Raw genomic sequence first — 26,177 nt, 5'->3', positions numbered from 1 at the left:
TAGGGTTCAGGGTTAGTCGGAAATGTGTGGGTGGTACTAGATTGCCTCCCCGTCGGGTACTTGAAACTTCAATATTTTAAACCCAATGTTCGACTTAAAGTACGGGTGATGAGGACTTTAACGTATGCCGATCAGCTTGTCCCCAACTCGACATCTGTGTCTGAGTCATTTGACGATAAATTGCACTTTAGGTGACGATTTTGCATGAGAAAGGGGACATTTTTTTTTGTATCCTCTTGACAAGTGGAGTCAAATTCTTGTTGCTGGATTCAGCACAACATTTACATGAATCATATGAAAGGGTTGAAATAGAATAGCGCGAAAATAATATAAATTATGAAGGGCATAATTTGTATTTTTATGATTTGGGTATGAAATCTTTGCCCTTTAATAAAAAAAAATTAATAAAGACTGTAATATAGTAGTTCCCAATTGTTTTCGGTTACGGAACTCTAAATAATCAACCTTCTTACGTCGGAACCCAAACTTTATAAATAAATTTAAGGTAATTTTGAAGGTTAGAACCTATAAAATACCGTTTTTAAAATATTTAATTGGAGGAATGAAGATTTTTCATCTTTTTAGCATTATTAATCTTAAAAAAAAAGGTTTTATGCAGGATTAAATTTGCAGTCCTTATACTTTTTCTACTTTATTTATACACTTTTCGATAAATTATTAAATGTTAAAACAAACTAAAATAATTTCGTTGCAAGTTCTGTTCTTTTTTATTATCATAGCAAAGTTTTCTGTAAAAAAAAAAGAAATGTTAGGAATTACTTTTTCAGAAGAAACCCAATTACTGAACTAATAATTGAGTAAAATTGTGTATTTTCACATTTTCTTTCCGTTTGTTGAACATTTAAGTTTTTTGTAATTACACTTAATTAATTAACTATTTAAGAGTAGTATTTAATCTTGTGAGTTGCTTTGAACAGTTTGTTAAATATGTGTTAAATGAAAAGATTTAAATCCGTTCGACGCGCATTGTTTCCAGGAGCACTCCAGAAACTGTGCCCCAGTAATGTCAAAAAAGTAAAATAGTAAATACTATAAGGTTAATATTTAACGTTATAGAATACTAAATAATTATATTAAACGTTTTCTTTATTTCATCTTAAAATCTACTTAAAATTACAAATATTTAACCAAAGCTTTTTGAACCAAGAATACCAATGTTTTTAAACAAATCTATAAATCACTTTAGAATTAGTTTTCAATTTTATTTAAACTTAACGATAGTTTGAAAATATTTTAAATGAAATTATTGTAGGTGAAGTAAATGATAGAACATAAATTTTAATTACATACATTTTCATCTGCAAAACTTTTAATAAGTTTCTTATCGGTAATTGATTAAAAAAAACAATATTTTTTGTCTTTATTTATTCTGATATATTTATTGTTAAAATAACTATTTAGACGAAATTTTAATATTTAAAGTTTTGGTTTTTAATCTACAAATACTCTTAAGTTATTAAAAGTGCAATCAAAATCTGTTTTATGAATCGATTTGTTTGTTTAAGTTTTATTTTGAATCAAAAAAAAGTCCTGCTTGAAACATTAAATATCTTCATCGCATGAAACGATATGATTTCACATTTTTTTTACTCACCCTATTTAAAATTAAAACGGTAAAAATTATAAAAGTACCAATTAATAAACAGCCAAATGGTAGACAAAATACAGCCATATTTATAATAATTAAGTCTCGTCTTACATTATTATTGAAAGGATGATCGTGATAAATTAGATAGAATTACCTTCCTATCTCTTTTGAAGCGGATGAAACTCTGAAATCATCTCCTAAAAAAACATATCATTATTGCGTTGGAGACTCATTGTAGAAAAATAACTATTCATCACTTTTTAAAGCAATTAAAAACTACAATTTAATTTCTTCTACATCTTCCCAGTGCCTTCTTTTTTTGTCACGAACGGGTTATGAAGAAAGACGAACTTCGTCTGCCTACACCCGCGGTTACAACAAACCAACCCACCTTTTATATTTTAACTGCAAAAGAAAAAAACTTGGATCAACAATTTTCACTTCGTGTTTTGTGTTTCGATGAGATGAAGATGATGAATTTTTCTCAAAAAAATGTTTTTATAGTTAATGATAGAGTTGGTATGCATACAATTTTCGTTTGGAGTATGTTTTCTAACAAAACATGTCATTGTTTGTGATTGATAATATTACATGTTTCCACATGGGTAAACAATGTGAATTTTTCATCGAATAATCTTATAGTTTTCGTTTTAGAATTAATGTCATGATATTCTTAAAATTGCGGAGTAATCGGTTCGTGAAATGCTTTTGGATTAAATATGTTGTTTTACTTACGTTATTTTTCGATTTATTTTGGTAAGTTTTAAATTGTTGTTTCAAACTTTTTTACTAGTATTCTTATCGAGTTTTAAAGACAGTTATGTTTTTTTTAAATAAGTTTAAAGCATGTTCTTTTCTTTTTTTTCCACATTTTTTCTATCATTGTTAATAACACAACATAGCAGTCGAGTGTTTTTTTCGAAGGGTAAAAAAACTCTTAATTATCAAAACTAACTGCCTTAATTGGAGATCTTTTCATTGCTTTGTGATGTATTATTTGGGCGATAATATTGAATTTCTATTATGGGATTATTATTGAGAAAACTAACAGGTTTAATTACTAATTCTTCAAATAATGAATTTATCTGTTCAGTATTAGATGGATCACCAAGATTTCATATGATTGCTCAAATAATAAGTCACAATACAATTAATAATTGTTATGTGATTTACTATTTGGGTAATCATGTAGAATCGTTATTATGGAAATAAACTGGTTTAATTACAAATTATTTAAAAAAATTAATTCAACTGTAATGCATTCGATTGGGATCTCTTCACTGTTTTGCAATTTATAATTCGGGCAATCATATTGTAGGATCATTTTTATGAAATCTAACAGACTTAATTACTAATTCTTTAAAAAGCGAATTCATCTGTAGTAGATGGAGATCACCAAGATTCCATAGGATTGCCCAACTAATAAGTCGCGAAACAATTATTAATTGTTATATGATTTATTATTTGGGTAATCACATGGAATCGTTTTAATAGAAAATTAACAGGCTTACTTGCAAATTATTTAAAAAATGAATTCAACTGTAAAGCATTCGATGGAGATCTCTTCACTGTTTTGTGATTTATTATTTGAGCGATCATATTAAATTCTTATCATGCAAACAAACAGGTTTAATTACTAATTCTTTAAAGACTGAATTCTTCTGTAGAGTATTAGAATGAGATCACCAAGATTCCATATGATTGCCCAAATAATAAGCATCAAAACAATTATTAATTGTTATGTGATTATGCGTGACAATTATTAATTGTTAAGTGATTTGTGTAATCATATGAAATCGTTTTTCTGTAAATTTAACAGGCTTAACTAGAGATTCTTTAAAGAATGCATTTAAATGTACAGTATTAGAAAATAGTATTAGTAGACAAAGTTTCAACTGAATCTAGATTTTAATGTATGTTAAAGATATATTATAGTGAAGGAGCATTATTTACTTTTGATAGAACAAAACTATTTAAGAATTGTAATTAACTGTTCATTCACTCTTTACCTTTTTTTCTTAAAAAAGAACTGTTTTTTATGCTTTGTCAGTATCCTGTGCATATAAGGCTGAAACAAATTCACGATCAAATTGATCATTTTTTTAGACAAAATAAAGATTTGTTGTTTTAGCGTCGATATAATCACACCAACACAATTTTAAATTCCAGTTGTATGTTTTGAAATTATAAATGTGTTATAATAATCATGAAGGTTTTATGTACCCATATAACCATATAGTAAAACTACTGAAAATAATTTTGTCGTTACTTTTTACCCTTTTCAAGACCCGTACATATCTCTTAACTACTAATTCAGTTTATAATGACGAAATTTGGTGAGGTTGGAGTTGTATGGTATAATTGACTAATTGAAGATTGTGATGAAAACAGGATAGTGAAAATTATAGTTAAAACTGGATTATAATTATAATAAAACTTTTATTTAGTAGTATATGTAGAGCTCGAGATACAAAATTAAAAATATATTTTATACAAAAAAACTTTTTAAGTGAAATAATAAATTTTGCACAATAATATCAATATGGACAGACTATGGGAAATAAATCCCCCATGACCAGCCTAATCAATAGCTAAATTAAAAGTGATTGAATTGTTCCCTATGGACAGTTAAGAGCATGGGAAGAGATCCATTGTTGGCGATTTATTGAGGCATAAAATAGCCAAAAGGAAAGCCAACCGTCGTAATCAATATTAAATTTAAAATAATTTGGCTGTAGCTAATCGCGTCGAAAAGGATAGTGAGAATTAGTATAACCCTGTAACTGAAAAATTTTTGTGGTAAGAGAAATAAAGAATAAGAGTTAAATATAGATTTTGATGTTCGATTTATTCGCTACAGTCAATTAATTAGTTTTACATTTATATTGAAATAAAAAAAATTACCCGTTGCATTGATTGGTAAGAAAATAACAAAATACTATTTATATTAGCTTTATATAAAAATGTAATAAAAATTAAATAATTGGTTTAATTTAATTGAAATTCGATTGAAAATAATAAATTTTTTTATGAAATTAAAGACATTTTGAAATCTAGGAAATATGTAATGCCTATTATGGCATGACACAGCTACATATAAATTTAGAGTTCTGAAGAAGAAAAAAAAATGCATATAACATTTAAGTATGTCATATTTTTTGCTATGACTCTAGATTTTAGTTATTTGTAAAAGTAATATTTGCTTGATAAAAAAAATGATTTTTTTTCTTTTTTTTTAATATTATTTCTATTAGCAAATTTAATATGCATCATCTTTTGTTCGTGATTAATGAGTTTAAAGCGTTGTATTTCTTTTGTTTTGCACAGTGCATAACGAATTAGCTTTTTAACCTGAAAACTCCAGGTAATTTATTCTTTTCTAAACTCATTTTTATAATCTACGAGTTTGGAGTATTGCCACGAATTAGGCAGCAAAAATAATAACTTTTTGCTTTTCATTTGTATTTTCCCTACACCAATTCATTTTATAAATGGCTCAAACGGAATGAGTTTTTCCGAGAGGTCTGCCAGTGGAATATTAATGACTCTTTAAAAGCAACGAAAAAAACTGAAAAAACCAATTTTATCCTTATAAGAGGTTTAACTAGATCACAATTAATGGTATATAAATAATGAAAGGTAATCATAACGAATTATCTTTGTGCATGGAGTTACCTTTGGGCTGTTTTAAAGGAACTTCTTAAATTTACGACGGCGATTAATTTACCTATTTTTATTAAATTACAATTATAAATAAATATAATCGTGACTTCTTATTGGTAACAATTCTTTGTCTACATTTGAATATTAATAAGGAGGAAATTATAGATCGATTAATCTTAATCTTTACAAGGTAAGAAACAGAAACTGAAAAAATCGGCTTACTCTAGTTTAATTTTATTTTTAAATAATTTTGTAAATTAGTGCTATGCTCATTTNTTTTCTTTCGTAGTAAATAAAGAGTTTTGAAGTTGATAGTATTTAGTATTATTATTTACCCAATAATCACGAAGTCAAAACTATTTGTCGGCACGTGTGTGACCTCATTAAAACTTTTTTTAGAAAAAATGGCACGTTGGTGCATAATGGTTCGCCACCCCTGATGTAGGGTATACCTGGCAAATCTGTACCGGGCAGTGGCACTTAACTAGACCTAGTATATAATTCAGACATTTACCGAAGCGACTTGTCAACAACCACTAATTTCGGTCCTTCACAGTAACATATATATTTAACAGCACAGAATCTTTAAGCTGAAAAAAAATTTATTGGATTACAAAAAATTGTGCAGAATAATTTAAAATACTCTTAAATTCTTTTTACACTAACATTTAAAGTTATAAAAGAGTCTAAAGCCTGCGAAGATTTTGAGAGTTAATTTAATTATTTAAATTAGAGTTGAAATTTGTCGTGCTGCTAATGCCATTTTCATGCATTGACTAATCTCGAGTTTGTTTAAAAATTCCAATTTTTTCGAAAGTTGTTTTATTTTATTTTATGATCGTCGTTGAACAGCCCACACAATTTTGGGTTTACGACTACCAATATTCAACTCCGTAGCCTTATAATTTTGAACCTAATCCAGAGGACAAGGGAACTGCTGGAATAAGTATTGGGAGAAATTTTGCTTTCGTGGAGGGCTATTTGTTGGACCTAACCTACATTTGCGTTAAATTGAGAGAAAAACCACGAGATCCACCCATGGTTAGCCTGGTGGCAAGGGAACCCATGATCCGTCTACCACTGAGGATATTTTACGTCAGCACAGTGGTCGGTACAAGCCGGATGCTGAATTTGTGTCGACCAGCTATTGCTGGGATTCGAATTCGGTTCACCCCCCTGAGCCAACACGGTTCTTCGAAAGTTATTGAAATTATAAATGCTTTTTCCGAGTTTTTTTCCAACTTTTTTCAAAAATTAATTGTCTTTTGAGATGTAACAGAAAAAATATGAATTAAGTATAGAAACATTAAGAGAGAAAGATTAGATGTGATCATATCTTAACATTTATGTTGAAATTTTTAAATATATAACAGATTCAAGAAAGATAAAAAGCGTTTCAAATTCGATAATTTATTTGATTTGTGATGTTTGATTTGATTTGTGATATGATATGATTTTATCTCCATATGTTAAATAGTAAATTACTTTTTATTTAATGTGTTGCGACTTCTATTATAAGATTAAATTTTTTCCTAAGTCCAGGTCTTACATAAAAGTATAAAAATTATATACTCTATAACATTTTATTTCTTTTTTCTTGAAATACTGACTTTTAAAGGGAATAAAAATAACGATGAAGCAATCTAGGGGTTAGTGAGCACCAGCGGACACTTTTAGTTTTTTTTCTTCTCATTTTTTAAAAAGTTTTAATGCGATACCTGCAAATGGCGTAGTAGGGGTATCTTGATCCAGATTGGTTGTTGAAACGTGACATTTGTTTACGTTAGCAATTGTTCTTTCCATTCTATTTCGATTAAGCTAAGCCCATCAGGTATCCAATTCTCTTAAATGACTCATTCTATATTCTTTCACAAAGATTTCAGTTCTTCCACCATATATTTCTTACTTAATACAAAAACTGGGTCGAAGCCATGTAGAACATAAGTAAACTATGCATCGAAGTTGACAGATGCACGCATCAAAAATATATCATAGTTACTATAAAATACAAAGACAAATGATAAATCTAAGTTGAGTGAAAGATGAAGATGAGAAAGAATCATATTTTAGAAAATTCGATGTGCGACACTGCGTTGTATATAATTAACATACATTAATTAACATTCTAACTTATGTGGAAAACTTAGCTCGACTTTAACACGTCATTTTGCTTATGAACGATCAGCTGGTGCTGAGGTCATAGGTCACGTGTCTGTGTATCAGTGATTGTCTTCTTCTTGAGTTGCACCAATTACTGATGTTAAAATGCTATTTATGAAACTGCATTGTTATAATTTCAAGAAAAAGTAAGATACCGTTAAGTGTAGTTTACTATATCTTCTATGTATGGATTGTGTAACAATCTTATTTTTTTTCCCTTCGAAAATTACTAATATGTAAAGTAAAAAGCAATAACGAATTCATAAGTTAAATTTAAATAAGGATGTTTTTTATACATTGTCAGCAAACTTAGGTTAGCAAGCACAATCCACTTGATAAATGTCCTCTTAATCCAGAGGACTCTAAAATCAAAATAACTTTCGGAATAGTTTGTGAGTTTAATAAGGTATTGAACTAATAATGTTTCGAATGAAATGCGAACGTGATCTGGACTAAGTATTTGGTTTGACTTGCCCATCTGGAGAAATTTATAAATCAATAAATCCTGCCAAATAACCGTGAGCTTGGTTACTCTCAATACTTGAGAGTGTAGGAAAATATAAGTTGAGTTTAGATGCCCTTCGGCCTCTCATAAAAATTTACGGTGTTTGTTGAATACGAATATCAATTGTGGGCATAATAAATTTTATACATTCTTCTATGAAGACGTAACATTGTACGATAATGTGGGATTGATCCCCGTATTTCTAAAACATATCTTTTTTATGAATATTTTACCGTTTCACTAACATAACAAAGAATATTAACATAACTTTTTAGTGCTATTTAACGGTGTTTTTCGCCAAGGAAAATAAAAAAGCCACAGTTTAAGTACCTTACACGTGAAGCAATACGATGATTTTAAACTATATTTATAATCTTGCCGTGAGGAATTATCTGGGCTTTCGAACAGATAATTAATTTAAAGATTTTAAAAATTATTAAACTTTTTTTAAAAATCGTCAATTATTCGACATTTTCCCACCAAGTTGAAAATTAGCAAAACCACTGCCTTATTCTCAGTTTTCGCAAATTTTTATGAGCCCAGGTAATGCAGCATTGGTGTAAGTTTTTAGATATTAAAAAACTACACCACACACTCTTTTCATTTTCACAAAACTGTAGTTTTTCTCCATATTGACGTTTTGCTTCATTTTCAAAATAAACTTAGACAGCTCTGGCTTTAGATAGGCTTAACTTGACCCAACAGTCATGAGTAACAGTTGCTAACTCACAGCAGTTCTAAAAATAGCATATTATTCGCTAAAAAGCATCATTTCATATTACGACGAAGTCTTCGAAAAACAGCCTTAAAATAACGACTTTTAAAAAAGCTTAACCAACTTTAAGATTTAGAAATCTTGGTGGTAAACTCCACGGAAATGGAATATGCTTCTTATCTTTATGGTTCAGAAGTGGTGTAACTGTATTATCACTATAAAAGTATACCTCTTATCATCTTGAAACACTACAATTAATTTCTGTCCTTAGTTCTTCTGTATTTCGTAACGAAATTTCATTGAAAAGTATTACTAACACCCAAGAATGTGGGCTAAAAGGAACTTTTATTGATAATAATTGGTTTTGTGCATCGAAAATTGCTTTTAGTGTCTTCCCGGCCCTGTCAATCTAAATGAAGACGTCCATGTGTCTTTCTCGTATTGATATTTTTGTGCAATAATTACACCCAATACCTGGAGGGTTCTGAACTACTTGTTTCTTCCAACCACACCTGTCTTCTTTTATGTATCTTCAGCGGCCAACCCATTAAAAGGAATGACCAAGAACTCTTTGTGGGTGGACAGATCAAGATATTAGAAAACGGAATACTCCCAACCCAGTCAAAAAAAGCTCTTAAATATAAACAGAAAATTGATTAGAGGGTGGGTAACCAGAATGTTAACCGACCTTGTAGAAGGTCGGAAAGCTGTTTCGTTTGTTACATTTATTTTTATTTTAGTTTTAGTACTTCACTTGGCAGTGCAATTAACAAAAACGCCTTCGGCTGTTACCATTTATAAAGAAGTAAACGAATGACTCTTTGTTGATCAGAAAGCATGTCTTTCAAATATAAAATATATACACAGTTTGTGTTTAACATATGATAAGTGAATATTCAACCACAAATTATGAACTTAGATAAATAAAAAGTAACTTACCAGATCTTTACGTTAAGTAGTTAAATAAAAATTGTTATTTGTTACCTATTAATTTATCGTTTTTTAAAGGATAGAGATTTTGAGTTTTAATTTTTTTTTTTTGAAAAATCCTGTTTTTTTCTATTTTTAAATTTTTTTCTATACAATATTTTCCAAAAATTTTAAGTCTGTTGGTGTAAAAACTCTGTTAAAGAGAACATTTGTTATCTTCTCCCTATAAGCTGAACCTGCCGGAAATGAAAATAGAATAAATTAAGTTTACTCTAGCTTCTTTTTTTAATGTAAACGGAACCATGTACCAATCTTATTGAAATTTTTCATACTTGTTCTGGATGGAATCGTTAATTGTTTTTTTATGTTGTTGTTGTTGTAACGGTATCTCACCCATTGTGGTGGTCCTGAAAGAGTGGATACCACCTCTGGAGAACGCACTAGGTCTGCTCATCGGCAAGACCGATTGTGCAGCTCATTGGAAATAAAAATAAAAAAAAATTAAAAAAAGGAAATTTTTGTTATTGATGTTGTAGTTCATTTGCGTTGCTCTAGAGTTGCACAATGGGCTATTGGCGACGGTCTGGGGAACATCCCTGAGGATGATCCGAAGACATGCCATCACAATTTTGATCCTCTGCGGAGGGGAGGGCACCCCCGCTTCGGTAGCCTGACGACATGCTCGCGATTGATTTTTTATGATTAATTACTATGCAAGGTCATACATTTTTCAGATTTTGACGCAATTCATAATTTTTGAATACGACTCAACCAAAATTCAAATACCTATACGATCACCTATAGAGTGCAAAGAGGGGAGAAGAGATAGCTTACTTTTCTTCAAAACTTACAGGTTCTTAAGGATTGTCAGCGTAGAAATTTTGCATCACCAAGCAATGAATAATGCACCAAGAAATTGAAAGACCTCAATGGATGATTAATTTATGCCATTAAAGGTTGTCGGTGGTCAATGGTCCATGCGAATTTTGTTCTAAAATAACAGGAAGATAGCCTATCATGCATAATGCAGTTACGTAAGTGATGAGCAAAAAATAGCGGTTTGACCTTTCAATCCTATTCCATCATATTTAACCTCAAAGCTACTCGTAAAATAATTGTTAAAATTTATAGTTAACTTTTCGTGAAGTTTTTAGAAATCCTTAAGTTAAATTTATTTAGTTTTAAAGCATAATTGTTTAAATTTTTACAGTCAGATCCTTGAAAGTGTTGCATTAGTTTTTGATAAATATGTGTAATTTAAGCTTTCAACTTCCCTAGAAATAATTTTGTTTTAGATTTTAGTAAAAGTAGAACTCAAATTCTCACACAACAAAAAAAGGTATCAAAAACACATAAATCGAGGAATCAAGATTGGGATATCTAGATTCCATCTCCTCAGACCTTTGCCACGCTTGAACCTGCTTTGCAAGAACAAAAACTCCCACTTCCAACAGTAAAACCGCATTAATAAAAGCATCACTTACCGCTGTATATGTTGTGTTGCTGCTGGGGATGTGATCATACTCCATACTGAGAATACTTTTCAAAACTGACACTTCTGATTAATTAATTTCCTACATATGCTATTTTCTGTAACACCATAATTATCTGTTTAATATTTTTGAATATAATGTTATACATTATTATGTGCACTATAATGTGTGCCAGTTTCATTAAATTCTATGCAGAAATTTTTGAGTTATGGTCATCTTTGTGATATTTTCTTAATTTATGTTAACTTGTGCATAAGTAAATGGTAATTACTAACTAAATATGCTACTACGTTTTACGTTTCGGGCGTATTCTTAGCAGAAAGTTATTAAAGGTTAAATTATAGCTTTTTTCACAGTTGGGGTTATTTTGATGTGAGTATCTGTCTGCAACGTATGCGTAAAACCGTTAGAACTAGGTTTATTTCTTTCAGACATTATTAACTGGAGCAGAATTTGTGTAAAACATGCAATAAAATTTTATGACTTTAAACTAGACAATAACACGAACTCTCTTAATATTAAAGAAGTAAAAGTTACTCTTATTTTTTTTTTACAAAAAAGTTACCGCCATTTTAAATTATTAGCATAGCAAGTACATGTTTAGAATGGAGTAAGAGAGAGTGTGTATTTAATTGGTAAAGCCGTTTCTTGCTAAATTACTTATAAATCTTTTTCTTTTCGAAGATCATAAAGAATTGTTTTCTATTTGAAAGCGTAGGTTGGGAATAATACATTTATTTCCTTTTTGTCTTTTTCTCCGACCAAAACGTGGTGTAGGGTTAAGTGCTTAACCATTGCACGAATATTGATTATTGTCGTTTTTTTTTCGTTTTTTTTTCTCTATCTATCACCATTATTTATACGTTGATGTGCTATTTGCGTGCCATACTGAAACTGAAACTTTTCTTTTAAGGATGCTGCTGCTTTGCGGACAATGCTGACCCACTACCTGGACAGATTTTCCCAGCTAGCTGGAAGTCTAATAAACTGTGGTCCAGTGCTGAATTGGTTAGAGGTAAATATTTTATGTGCGTTATAAATATATATATATATATATTATTTTCGAACATATTCTATTCATAAAGGTCATAATTTTTCTAATAATGTATAATTTGTAACTTTTTATTTTATAAAAATGATCGAAATTTCTATAACCCGAAATTTTTTTTTACATAATGAAGCTTGTTTTTGGAGTTAATTTTAGGATTTAAATTGTCATATGCATTATTTAGTTAAAATATTTAAATGTGCCCTTTGAACCATGAAGATTGCAACTTACTCTTTATGGTTCAAAGGACGCATTTAAAATATTCTGATTAAATAATGCCGACGACAATTTAAGTTCTGAAACCAATTTTAATGTTATACTTTATCTGTATGAAATTGCTTTTTTATTTATTTATTTGCTTATTTTTTTGACGGATTCAAATTTTTGAGCTTTTAAGTAAGAGGGCTGAAATCTGTAAAATATGGAGGCAATAGTTTTACAAAAAAACGGATAAATCTTTCAGTCCAGCTCTTAAAGTTATTTTTACATTTTCCTTTTTCGACTTAAGATCTCGGATACTAATTGCGCTAAAAAAATTTTTTTGTATTGTTTAAATCCCATTTATAATACATAACTTATCCAAAAAAAAAATAATAACCAGCCAACAAACAGATTTTAATGTTTTTTTTTATTAAAAAATGAAATGTAAAATATGAAACAAATTTGCGTCTGAGCACATTTTAAATGACGAAATCAAAAATGAATTTCTGAGAAATGAATATTTAAGAGCAAACGTGTTTGTAGAGAAATTATTGAACCGATTCTGTTCAAAGTTTTATAAATGTCATTTCAAATTGCATTGTTACGTTCTTGTTCATAAAAAAAAAATTATACCTAACAAGATTTCCATCATTGTTGAATAATCTATTGAAATTAATAAGGAAAAATTAAAAATTACTTGCATTAAATCATATGCGGGTAAATAATATTTATTAATGGGCGAAAAGCGCTTGATTCGTTTATGAAGATACCAAGTCGAAACACCCCCCCCCCTAAAAAATTGACTCTGATTCACATTTTTGCCCTTTTTCTTGACTTCCTTTGATATTTTAGAGACACTGTGGTTACATACATTTTTATGGTCAAAATTGCAAAACTGTTTTTTTTTTAAAGGTTTTTTTTATTTAAAGAAACTACTTTTTGTGTTTGATTTCGTTTATTAAATTATAATTTGTTCCTATTAGTTATGTTTCTGAACTGGAATGTATTTCCTTAAAAATGAGTGCATGGCATTCTCGCAATTAAAACAAAAAGTTATTAAGCACGTTTCTAAGTGCTTTTTTTTTAAGACTGGGAGGCTCCGACTTCTGCTCCCTCTGCTTGTCAACCCTTGTAATTGCTTTCCTTTCATCATTGTTTTTCGCCTCTTAAACGTAAATATTATTCACAAAAACAAAGAATATTTTATTAAGGAAAAAAACTTAACCTAAAAAATATTGATTGTGTTATTCAATAAGAAGAAATAAAGGAAAAATTTTACTTTATGACGAAACTTAAAACAATTCAAATAGATAACGGTTCTTATCGCCCTTTATTAAGTTTTTTTTTCTTCAAAAATTTTGTTTTTAATGTTAAGATTTATATTTGGCAATATGTAATCTCTCTCTCTCTCTCTTTCTGATTGACACCTACTCTAAATCGAGCTTGAAAAATAAAGAAGTAAGGACCTCGCGAGGAAAAAGTTAATTTTCTACAACAATGGATGAATAGTAAAGTAAAAAAGCTGGAAAAAAAAGAAGAAAATATCGTTAATAAGCGCTTAAAATTGCAATAACTATATATAAAAAATTGGAATTTCGATACAACGTTTGCGTTAAGTACACAAATAAAAAAGGTTCTTTTATCATGTCAATAATTTTTACTCCGTAGTGTCATTTCAACGGGCTACAGATCAACCAGACGTGGTATTTTTTCTCTACAAGTTTAAAAGCTAATAATTCTCGAATTAATCTTCGAATTTAATTTGTTTTTATTTCTTCGCACTTCCTGTACTTTTTCTACATACCTTCGTAATTTTAAGTTTCTAAGTATTACAGATTTTGTTCAGCGAAGGAAAATGTAATGTAAAATCAGAAAGTGATTTAAAAAAAATTCGAAAAAAAAAAANTACATTTTTAATATATTAATATTTATTTGTAATATTCACAGTTCATCATTAAGTAGTGATTTTATAAAGTTTCTGCCTGATTCTAATTTTCAACAGTCATCTTCATTTTATTTATTGCACTAAAAAAAAAAAGTACACGTATTAATAATTTACGAAACTTAAGTTTATGAAAGTTATAGAATAAGGCTAACCAGCGTGAATTGAGTACAAACAATGCCACATTATCTCTCGTTTTACGTTGTTTAGCTATATTCATATATTGCAATAAGTTAATCATTTCTTTGGACAAATGTTATTGAATTTTCATGACGAATTGAATGAATTTATTGTATGAATATTCACAAGAAACTGAAACGGTAAGATTTACTTATCAAAAAACTTCATTTGCCTTGAAAATATGCAGTTGGAAATAAAAGTTGGTATGTTTCAAGTGCCCAAAAATAAGTGCCCATTTTCAAGACATGCAGACATGCCAGTCGTAAATAAATGTGATAAATTATTTTTCATTCTCCGTGGCATATCTTGGGGGCATCTCTTGAGAACAAACGCCTATTTTTTAGCCTTTGAAATATGTCGATTTTTATTTTTTTATCTTTGATATATATATATAAAGTTCAAAATGTAGAGAAAACATGGAAAAAATTACAGAACAATGAAAAAAGGGAGGAAAAGAAAAATAATAATACTAAAACAAATACTAAAAATCTAGGGAAACAAATACTAAAAATCAGGAAAATAAAAATCTTTTATTTTCCGGATTTTTATTTTTTTCCTTTTTTTCCGGAATTTTTACCCTTCCAAATTATTCAAATTACATTGTTACATTTTTGTTCATAAAAAAATTATACCTTACAAGATTTCCATCATTATTAAATAATCTATTTAAATTTATAAGGAATAATTAAAAATTATTTGTATTAAATCATATCCGGGTAAATAATATTTATTAAAGGGCGAAAAGCGCTTGATTCGTTTATGAAGACGCCCCCCCCTAAAAAATTGACTCTGATTCACAGTTTTTTTTTTCTTCTTTTGATATTTTAAGAGACACGGTAGTTCCACATATTTTTATGTTCAAAAATCCGAAACTGTTATTAAAAAAAGGGTTTTTTTATTTAAAGAAACTACTTTTTGTGTTTGATTTCGTTTATTAAATTATAATTTGTTCCTATTAGTTATGTTTCTGAACTGGAATGTATTTCCTTAAAAATGAGTGCATGGCATTCTCGCAATTAAAACAAAAAGTTATTAAGCACATTTCTAAGTGCTTTTTTTTTAAGACTGGGAGGCTCCGACTTCTGTTCTCTTTGCTTGTCAACCCTTGTAATTGCTTCCCATTCATCATTGTTTTTCGTCTCTTAAACGTAAATATTTTTCACAAAAACAATGAATATTTTATTAAAAAAAAACTTAACCTAAAAAATATTGATTGTATTATTCAATAAGAATAAATGAAGGAAAAATTTTATTTCGTGACGAAACTTTAAACAATTCAAATAGATAACGGTTCTTATCGCCCTTTATTAAGTTTTTTTTTTTTTTTTTTTTTTTTTTTTTTTTTTTTTTTTAAATTTTGTTTTGAATGTTAAGATTTATATTTTGCAACATGTAATCTTTCTCTCTTTCTTTCTGATTGACACCTACTCGAAATCGAACTTAAAATAAAGAGGTATGGACCTCGTGAGGAAAAAATTAATTTTCTACTATAATGGATGAAAAGTCAATGTTTAAAGCAAAAAAAAAGCTTTTAAGAAAAAACGTGAAAACGCCTTTAAAATTGCAATAACTTTATAAAAAATTGGAATTTCGATACAAAGTTTGCGTTAAGCACACAAATAAAAAAGGTTCTTTTATCATGTCAATAATTTTTACTCCATAGTGTCATTTCAACGGGCAGCAGATCAACCAAACGTGGTATTTTTTTTCTCTACAAGTTTAAAAGCTAATACTTCTCGAATTAATCTTTGAATTTGGTTTGTTTATATTTCTTCGCACTCCCTGTTCTTTTTTTCTATATACCTTCATAATTTTAAATTTCTACGTATTACAGATTTTGTTCAGCAAAGGAAAATGCAATTTAAAATTAAAAAGTGATAAAAAGCACTTAAAATTGCAATACATTAAAAAAAAATTCTGTGTTAAGTTCATGAACAAAAATGGCCCTTCCAACATACCAAATTTTATTTATGAAGTTGCTCTCATGTGGGCTGTAAAGCCATTGTATGGTGTTTTTTTCCTGCAAAAGTTAAAGAATTATTAATTTTTGAAGTAATTATCAAATGTTAATTTTTTTATTCCATTGTACTAGCTATAAATTTTTCTACACACTTTCGTAATTTAAATTTTTTAAGTTATAGTTTTTAAGCAGCAAAGTAAAATATAACTTTAAGTTGAATACCCAAAACAGCGTCGGCGTCTCTCACTATTTCTTATTAAAGGGAGATTAATAATTATAAAAAGAAAGAGTTTCTGTATAAGGAAATGTAATAATAATATTAGAGTTGTTTGAAGCAAAGAAACATAGTTTAATAAGAATATAAAATAACAGCAATAAAAAAATTATTCCTTACTTTTATTCTTTTATTTCGTCAAATATTAAATGTGTAAAAGTGAAAAACATTTTAATAAAATGATAGTAATAACAATATGTATAATGCAAAAATCACGCTAAATAACTTTTTCTAACGCGGAAGAAATAGTAGACGCAATCTAAAAAATATAGTCTCAATAATTTAGTCATGATTGCGGTTGCAAATTGTTCCACTTAACGTTAATTTAACTTGTTGCTGATTTCGCCATATTCCTAGTAGTTTTTAAGCAAATCGAAAGATTTGTGAACTCAGTAATAAAATCCATTTATCCAAATATTTAAAAATAATTTCTAATAATAATTTATGATTTTTTAATATTGTATTTAATATAGTTAAAATATTAAAATTTTTTACACCAATTTAAAACATGTATATTTAAATGGCAAAACACTAAATTTGAAACAATTGGTTCAATAGTTACTGAATAATAAAATTTAAAAAAGCGGTATCCTAAATTTTCATTTAGCAAGAACTAACTACTCAGCCGATTTCGGGCAAATGTTGTGTTTTACAATTTGAAATTATACAGTTAAATATGGTGTAAAATTTTTTATACCTTACAGTTCAAAATTTTTTGAAAATAATGCTAAAAAATAATATGGAATTGTTAAAAATGATTTTTACATGAGCTTATCCTTTGATAAATAAAATTTATAAATGTGGTCATAAATATTTCGATTTGCTTAAACAATTTCCGAGATAAGGTAAAATGTGTAAAAAGTTAAAATATTTCTAAGGGGCCAAAAATTTACAACCGCTCACTGCTTATATTGTGGCTACCTCTCATATTTTGATTGTTAAAACTAAAAATTGATTGGAAAAAAAGTTTATTGATTCGTTGATGAAAGCACATTTTTTTCCAGATTTTCGAACTTAATTGTTTTTTTGCCTGCATTTTATATGTGAAAATTATATCATTATAAAAAAATTATTCAGAGTGATATCTCTTTTTTTTTTCAATGAACTAAGTACTGCACAAAAATAAATAAGTCAATAAAACTGAAAGTATATTTCCCGAATAGTACTAGGTTCTAATAATCAAATTTTCGCAAAATAAGTGCCGTACTGAATAGTTCAAAAAAGTGACAGCAGATATGATGATTAATTAATGCATAGACTATATTCTAAATTACGAAATTAGATATTTAAACTTATTTTTTCTCAAACTGTTTTTTCCCGAGGGATTTAGATTTTTAAGCGTCAAAATATGGAAAGAGTTTAATCACTCTCTGGAAAATAGGGTCGTAATAAATTACTATGGAGAGCGGTCGAAAGTTTTGGCCCTTAATGTTTACTTCACATTTTGTATATGTTGTTATATATATCGTAAAGTTTTTCATCAAATCAAAAATTTTTATATACAATTAAACATTTTATTAATCCCATGATAATTCCTACTAGAGAATATTTTTAAAACTTATTTATTCATTTTATACTATAATAATTGAAAAACATTTGAATAATAGGGGGATCAAATTTTTACATTGTTTGATTTCGTAACTAAAAATATCACCTGCTCTAATTTATTATCATATGTGAGGTCATCACTTTGAAACATTCGTATTAGTTCCTGAAAATCCAATGATAAAGACAAAATTTATTTGGAGTGAAATCTTTTATTTATTTTTGGTGTGTTATTGTGTAGAAAATACCTTCCTATAGTGGTACTTCTTTTAACAGTGCACTAAATCAACTGTAGGTGGCGCATTTTATTTTACATCTTGGAGATCAGACTAGTTTAATCGTAACTGTAATTTATGTTGCTAAGCAACAGAAAACGCGCTGCTGATTTAAACTTGTAATGTGTTTATATTATGCTTTGCGTTGGATGAAGTTAATATTATTTTATTGGTCTGAGCTCGTTGTGCACGTTTCGTGCATAGCGTAGGCTCATTTTTTTTAAACTGAGAAATAAGCTAATTATTTGGTTTTCCAAAACTTATACTTGTCAAAAATTGTGTGGATGTATTTGTAGCATTTGAGACTTGTAAAACGCAAGCGGAATTTTACAAGTTTGTAGATTAAGTTCGTAACTCTTGTCATATCCTGGTTTTATTTTATACTTAAATGCCTCAATTCCTTTTATGGCCTAATTAATTCCCATAAATCTTGTTTATTTTTATTTAAATGTTTATCCCATTATTTTATGTCTATCCCATGTAAAAAAAAAAGAAGAGTTATAACACAACTCTAAACTAATTGTTTTAACCTCATTTTCTTGTTACAGTGCATAAAAGGAGAAAATTTTAGGTATTTAAAATAAAATATCAATTACTTTGTTAAATAAGTAGAAAGTAACATGTAATTAAGTTGTTTAATGGATGTATCTTTTACAATGTAAATTTTATAACAATCTATCAGATACTATACTTCTTAAATTTAAATCTTATTTAATAGATCTTAGAATACTTGCTGGATTGTTACATCCAATAAAATAAGAGTCTTTAACAAGAAGACTTTAATTAAAAGCAATTTTAAGTTTACTTTTTTTCTGTTACAGTTGGACAATCGTGGCAATAGACTGATTGTGACAGATGAGGCTGCAATAAATACCCCAGCAATAGCAGCTGCCTATGTTGTCAAGCGGTATGCTTCTCAGGCTACTGATGAAATCTCTCTTGAAGTTAGTATTTCAATATATTACTTTATTGATAATAGTTTTAAAGGAAAACACTATTCTGAAATTTTCAGGAAATATTTTTCCTTCGATATTTCAACAGCATGCAAATACATAGTTTTTGTAAAAATAGTCATCTAATGTGCTAAAAGTTTATAGTTAAAAATCATATGAATGAGAAAGATACAACATTGGTAAAGCAAAAATAGATGAATTTTGCTTTTAGAAAGTAAAAGCTTAGTGTTGCAAAGTTTTTAATTTAGAAATCTCATTTTGAATAAAAAAATATAATTTTTCTTAGGAAACTATGCAATTTGAATCTTATTTAACTAAGCATCATGTGATTGAATTTGTCAACCCTTTAAATTGTGGAAAGGTATTAAATGGCAGTTTTTAGGTGGAAAAAGATACAAATAGAGGCAGATATTTGAGAAGTAACTGTTTATGCAAAAAATGAAGGAATTTGACTGTTATTATGCAATCAGCTAAAATAAATGTTAGTGATTTATAGATTTGGCTGACTAAAAACTTAAGCGATAAAAATAAATTAAACGCATAGTCTTTATTCTTCTCTCATCTACATATCAATTTTTAAAACTAATTCACTACAACGTAACTTACAAACTTCATTCTCTTTAATCATATATAAAAATAAATGCTTTCGCAAACTTTTCCCTTAAAAAATGTTTTTGATTCATGCAGACATTGTTAGCTTTTCTAGTGTGAACTAAATAGCACTTAGTGCTGAATATGTAAGTTATTTTAGAGAAGATTTTTCTGTGAAAATTCATGCAAACTCTGCTCTTTAATCTGCAAAACTAATAGATTTAAAGGATGCTTATGCAAATACAATTTAATGTACTCCTTTGCAAATTTCCTATTGATTATTCAAGTTGAAAATAATTTTTCAATGATTTATCTAAAAAATTAATAGAATGCATTCAAAGTAGCATTTATTTGCATAAGGGATTTCTTTTTAAAACTCATTTATAGTTTTGATTAAAGAAATAATAAAATCAGACTTTAAAAGAGAAAATGCCCTGAAAGTCTGGTTTTCTTATTTAATTATTCAAAAACTGTGAACATAATGAAAATCCTAATTACATTGTAAAACTATGTTAGTTTGTATGCGTTTAAAGATGTAATCATATTGCTTGAAAAATAGAATCATAATGACTGAAGTGTGTATTAGTGTTATGTAAAATGGTCATTTAATGTTTGTGTAGTTTATTTTATCCATATTTTTGTTAATGTCAAAAGCTCATTTGATGAGTTCTGACTTACTCTTTTAGGACAATATACAAATGTACATGTTATCAAGTTATTATATATAAAAAATGTTAAATTGCATTTGTATTATCCGTTAATGTTAGAATACATCTTTTGTTGATGTAATTTTTAATGAATGCTTTGAAATTCACTTTTATTTTACTATCATCTTTTTTTATTTTGTTTTTATGTCACTTTTTACTAGGCAAAAAAATATTTCTAAGCCATAATAGTTCTAAAAGGTTTTGTCCTTTTGTCCAGAATAAACCTATTTCTTCCATTACACAAAAAGAAAGTGGAAGAAACAAAAAGTAATGGAAGACACTGGATACAATGGAAGAGATTAGAAATAAACAAATCAAATACAGTTGTTTAATGATGTTCTTAAATGTATAGTTCAAATTTGAAACAAACAAAATTTAGTATAATCTAAGAAAGTAAAATTTTTCTTTTAAAATTTTTAAAAATTAATTAAATTTCATATTTATTTTAGTATTATACGGAATTTTAAACTCTTTGTAACATATTATAACAATTTATTTTGAATCTGAATTTATGATAATCCTTATTATTCTTAATAATTGTGTACATTTGTATCTATTTAATATATGTGTATATTTTACTGAATATTCTGTTTAAGGATCATATACCTTAAAAATGAAAAAATATTACTTAATAAAATATTGGTTAAAAAGTGTTAATTAAATTTTGCTTTTTTAACTGGTTAAATTTTTGGAATGCCAATGTTCGTTATGGAAATTTTAGATAGCAATTTTGTTATGTCTTCCAAAATATAAAGGAAAACCTGAGTGTAACATTTATGTTTTAAAACTTACAAGTTTTGTTTAAAATAATTACTCTATATATTTGAAAATGCATTTTAAAATTTTCGTGAATATTTTTATAATTTTCAGTTCAAGCAATAAAAAAGTTTTTAAAACTGCTTACCACTTAATCACTTTTTTTTAAAAAGTTTCATGTAATTAATCATTGATTTGCTAATTAAATTCAGTAATAAATGAACTAAAATTTTAAAAAATCTTAGGTTTAATTAATAAATTTTAAATATATCTTATAATTTTATGATTAGGTATGTAAAAAGGAAATCTTTATTAAAAATAGCGATTGATAAATACATTTAGCATACTGTTCAACAGCCTTTGATTATAAAAATTAGTATGCCATTTGAAATTGTGAATACTATATCTGACATGCAATATAATGCAATACATAATTTTGTTATAAAATTTTAAAAATTCTTTTTGTAATTATGAAGTAAAGTTCTGCTAAATTCTTTTTTGTAAAACATTGAGAAATCTTATTGGTTTTAGTTTCTTAAAATACTCATTAAATTAATTTTTCTTTCCAATTTTTGTTTATTTTTATTTATTAAAATATGATTTATTAAATGGCTTGGAAATTAATACTATTATTTAAACGGGAATGTAATTAAAATTGCTTAATTTTAATTTAATACTTTATATTTCTTTTTTGCGAGAGTTTCTTTCACCTGAATTGGAAGAAACCTTTTTCTTAATGGGCAAATTTTTTTCTCTCTAGATGAAACTTGCCACATCTGGTTTTAAATTTGTTAGTTATTTTGTTAAATTAAAGTAATGTTGTTTGCCTTATATATAGGTAAAGAATCCATATTTTGTAAAAGGAAGAAATCTATGTTATCTTGTAAATTATTTGACATAAATTAATCGACATTAATTTATTACTATGCTGAGGACAAATGTACCATAGGTTAAGTTTTTTTGCTACCTTAAGCATTATTTTAATCATACTGCTTCACAAAGTTTAAGAGACTATCTTGGGGGCTACTTATTTGATTTCTAATTATTTCTTTGGTTAAAATCTTAATAAACAACTAGTTAATTTTAACTATTATTTATAATATTATTTTAATTATTATTTTAATTTAAATTTGTAACAATTATTTATGTGAAAATTGTTTTAAATGTTTTATTTTACTATTAAAATCTTAATTTTTAGGTAGGGGATATTATTTCTGTGATAGATATGCCACCTCCTGAAGAATCTTCTTGGTGGAGGGGGAAAAAGGGCTTTCAGGTGAGAAAAATTATAATTTGCTCATAGCTGTAAAAATGTCACTCACTTAGTTACATTTTCTGACATTGATAAACAAATTTTAAAAAGTTGTGGATATCTATTGATAACTTGTACTAAAATGTAGCATTTCATAAATTTGGTCAATATTTTTAAGGTATCATAAAATTTACTTCCTGTAAAACTTTTGTTAATTGATACATTGCATATAATAATACTGTTAAGCATATTGTATATTCAAATTACTTCATGCCATTTAACAAAACTGGACTTTAATGCAGCTCTATAATTTTTCTGAATTCCAAAAATTGCACTTATTGTGTTGTGATCATGTTTTATCAACATTTAAAAAATATATATATTTTACTGAAATGAAATATTTCATAATTTTGGTCAATATTTTTAACTTAATACAAATTAACCTCCTGCAAGACTATTGTTAATTGATACCCATTCATACATCCATTTATTCATTCATTGATCGTAATTTTGACCTGAACCAGAGAACGATCGATCTCCAATTCAGTACCCCCAAAGATTTAATTTGTTATGGGAGCATGGAGGACTTTGTGACCCCACAGGTTTAAATTACACCAGTCATCATTTACTACACTGGGAGTCTTCGAACAGCTGGATTCGAACTCTCAACTTCGTGAGTCCAGCTCCCTGCTATCACGGCCCAACTGAAGAAGTGCCTGTCCCAATTTTTTTGTTGAATAGGCGTTTTACTATAATAAAAATAATCAGTAGTCTTGAAATATTAGCTTAAAATTTTTGCATTGATATGATTGTATGGCTATTATAAATTTAATTATTTTCCTCAAAAATTATATTTTGTTATTTATTAACATTTCAACTTTACTAATATTTAGGTTGGATTTTTTCCTTGTGAATGCGTTGAAATAATTGGTGATAAGTTACCCCAGTCAATTAAGATTCCAAAGGCGCCTTCTAAACCAGGTATTTTAAAAAATAATTGAATACGATTAAATATGTATTGCTTACTGTTGATATATTGTTTATTGATTTAATGTTTACTATTCTAAATTTTTTACTGCTGATAATATGTTGAAATATTGTTGTAAAGAGTTTTAAGAATGTTTGGAAAAATAATAATTTAATTAATTCCTGCTTTAAAGTTAATAATTTGTGTTCATAATAATTCAAATTATTTACTTGAAATTAGAATTTCATTCAATACAAATTTTTTATTTTATTTATTTGTTTCTGTATATTAATGTATTACTTACCTTTACATAATGGTATATTGTTGATACATTGTTTATTCTTGATATAATGTGCACTGTTCTATATTTTTTACTGTTGATAATAAGTTTAATTATTGATGTAGGAAGTTTTAAGAATGTTTGGAAAAATAATCATTTGAATAGTTCCAACTTTAAATTTAATAAAATGAGTTCGAAAAATTAAATTATTTCTTGAACTTATAATTTTATTCAATACAAATTTTTATTTTATTTATTTGTTTCTGTATATTATTGTATTACTTATTACCTTTACATAATTGAATTTCCAGCAATTATATATTTTTTCAAACAAAATTCATCATAAATTGTTGCATGGTGATTTGAATATGAAACCCAATAACTGAATGCAGTTTTATGATTAAATTTCCAAAATACTTTGTGGATAATTTTAATTAAAATGCTAAAACCTTGTTTACTTGTCTGAATAACTTTAAACCTTGAGATATTATTGCAACCTATATGAAAAGTTATACTTATTCAATAAGTGATTCTTTTGAAATTAAAATGAATTTTTCATTCAAACATTACTCTCAGAACATCTAATAAGTTATTATTAATGGCATTTTTGTTCAGTGCATTTTGTTAGTGTAATTTTTTTTCAAAAATGTAGCTAAATTTAAGAATGACAATATTTATAAAAAAAATTGACTGGCATTTTTGAATTTCACTAATACCCTAATACAAAAAAAGAAAGAAAATTGAAAATTATGCTGCAATAAGTAATAACTATGTTTACACAAGAGGAAAGATATTGGATAATTATTAGTTTTTCTTATTATCATCTTTTTCTTATTTCTTATATTTATGAAAGATTTTTTTTCTTTTATTTGCGTTTTAAAGATCTTTTCTCCTTGAAAACTTTAAATAGTTAAGATCCTTATTAGGTCAAAAAAATAACCCATTTTTTTTATTTCTTCCACATCAACAGATATCAACGTTTGATATATCTGTATCTTTTTGGAGCATTTAACTTTGAAGTTTTCACCATTTTCATCCCTCACTCTTCTTATGTATTATTATAAATCATAACTGCATAATAATTTTCTTTAAAAACTGATACTCCACACATTTTTGAATTTCTTTTTTTTTCTATGAGCTTTAAGTTTTTTTTTTCTTTTTTACAGTCACTAAGAAATTTGCTTTATTCTAAATTCGAGCATCCAATTCTATTTATTGAGTTATTGAATAAACTGAAGATATGAATTTAAAAAAGTTCATTTCCAAAATTTGTGTACTGAGTGCAAAATCTTAAACTAATTTAAAATTGCTTCCAAGCTGAACACCATTGTGATATTTTTTTGTGTAGTTTTGCTGTATGAAACTCTTTTTATATGTATATTAAAATTTATTATACTATTATTAAAAGACTATTGTATGTATTATTAAAAGCCTATTAATATTAATACATTAAGTAAGATTTTTTTGAAGCATTTCTTAAAATATAGTAGACATTTCAAAGTTCATTTTCAAAACAAAAAAAAAATAAATTTGAGAATCAAGTGTGTTGTATGAATCAAGTGTTTTATAACAAAATCTTGTAAAATATTCTTAATTATTCCATATTTATTAGAATTATAATAATAAAAGGTTCATATTAGACAGAAAAACTGGCGACTTTCAGACAATTTTTCAAATGCCATTTGTTATATTTAGTAGTCTGTGGCCAGAGGCGACTCTTAATTTTGCTTTATACTGTTCATTATTGATGAAATTATACTGGAAACTGTCAAATTTTTCTGTTCTAAATAAAATAATTCTGATATTAAAACTAGTTTATTTTAATATTCTTGCATGAAATTATTGTTATATTTGTGATAAAGTTTGTTTTTATTGCACTTAAGTAGAGCAAATTATACTTAGGTTTTAGTTTGCCTTTTTCTAAGAGTAGTCTGGTATATGTATGATGTTCCAAAAAAATATTTTGATATTGTCCCAATTTTTTAAAAAAAAATGTTGTCCTGATTTTTTCTTTGGGTCACTACTAAGTCTGTATGTCACAGGCAACTGATTGCCAGGGTGCTTAATGAATTATAGTTGGCGCCTATTGTTTTAAAATTTATTTTAAAAACAAAAGGTTGGGTGCTTTGTTACTTTTTATTTTAAAACATGCTAACTTCTAACGGTTGGTC

General features: G+C 27.3%; 1 protein-coding gene across 7 annotated transcripts in view; it reads left to right on the top strand.

Moving 5' to 3' along the window:
• LOC107436825 (uncharacterized) overlaps positions 1-26,177 on the top strand; it is a 217,196-nt gene that overhangs the window by 166,512 nt on the left and 24,507 nt on the right. For 5 of the 7 annotated variants that reach the window (XM_043039220.2, XM_043039221.2, XM_043039222.2 and 2 more), the window contains 4 exons: positions 11,989-12,090; positions 19,322-19,444; positions 22,706-22,783; positions 23,653-23,740. In XM_043039220.2, the coding sequence (XP_042895154.1) occupies positions 11,989-12,090; positions 19,322-19,444; positions 22,706-22,783; positions 23,653-23,740 (391 nt within the window). Of the gene's footprint in view, positions 1-11,988; positions 12,091-18,585; positions 18,847-19,321; positions 19,445-22,705; positions 22,784-23,652; positions 23,741-26,177 lie in introns of those variants that run through there. The other 2 variants (XM_043039224.2, XM_043039225.2) reach the window with 2 other exon arrangements.

This window comes from Parasteatoda tepidariorum, chromosome 1 (assembly GCF_043381705.1).
Source record: "Parasteatoda tepidariorum isolate YZ-2023 chromosome 1, CAS_Ptep_4.0, whole genome shotgun sequence".
In the NCBI taxonomy this organism is placed as follows: Eukaryota; Metazoa; Arthropoda; class Arachnida; order Araneae; family Theridiidae; genus Parasteatoda; species Parasteatoda tepidariorum.
This window is presented reverse-complemented; position numbering and strand designations above follow the sequence as displayed.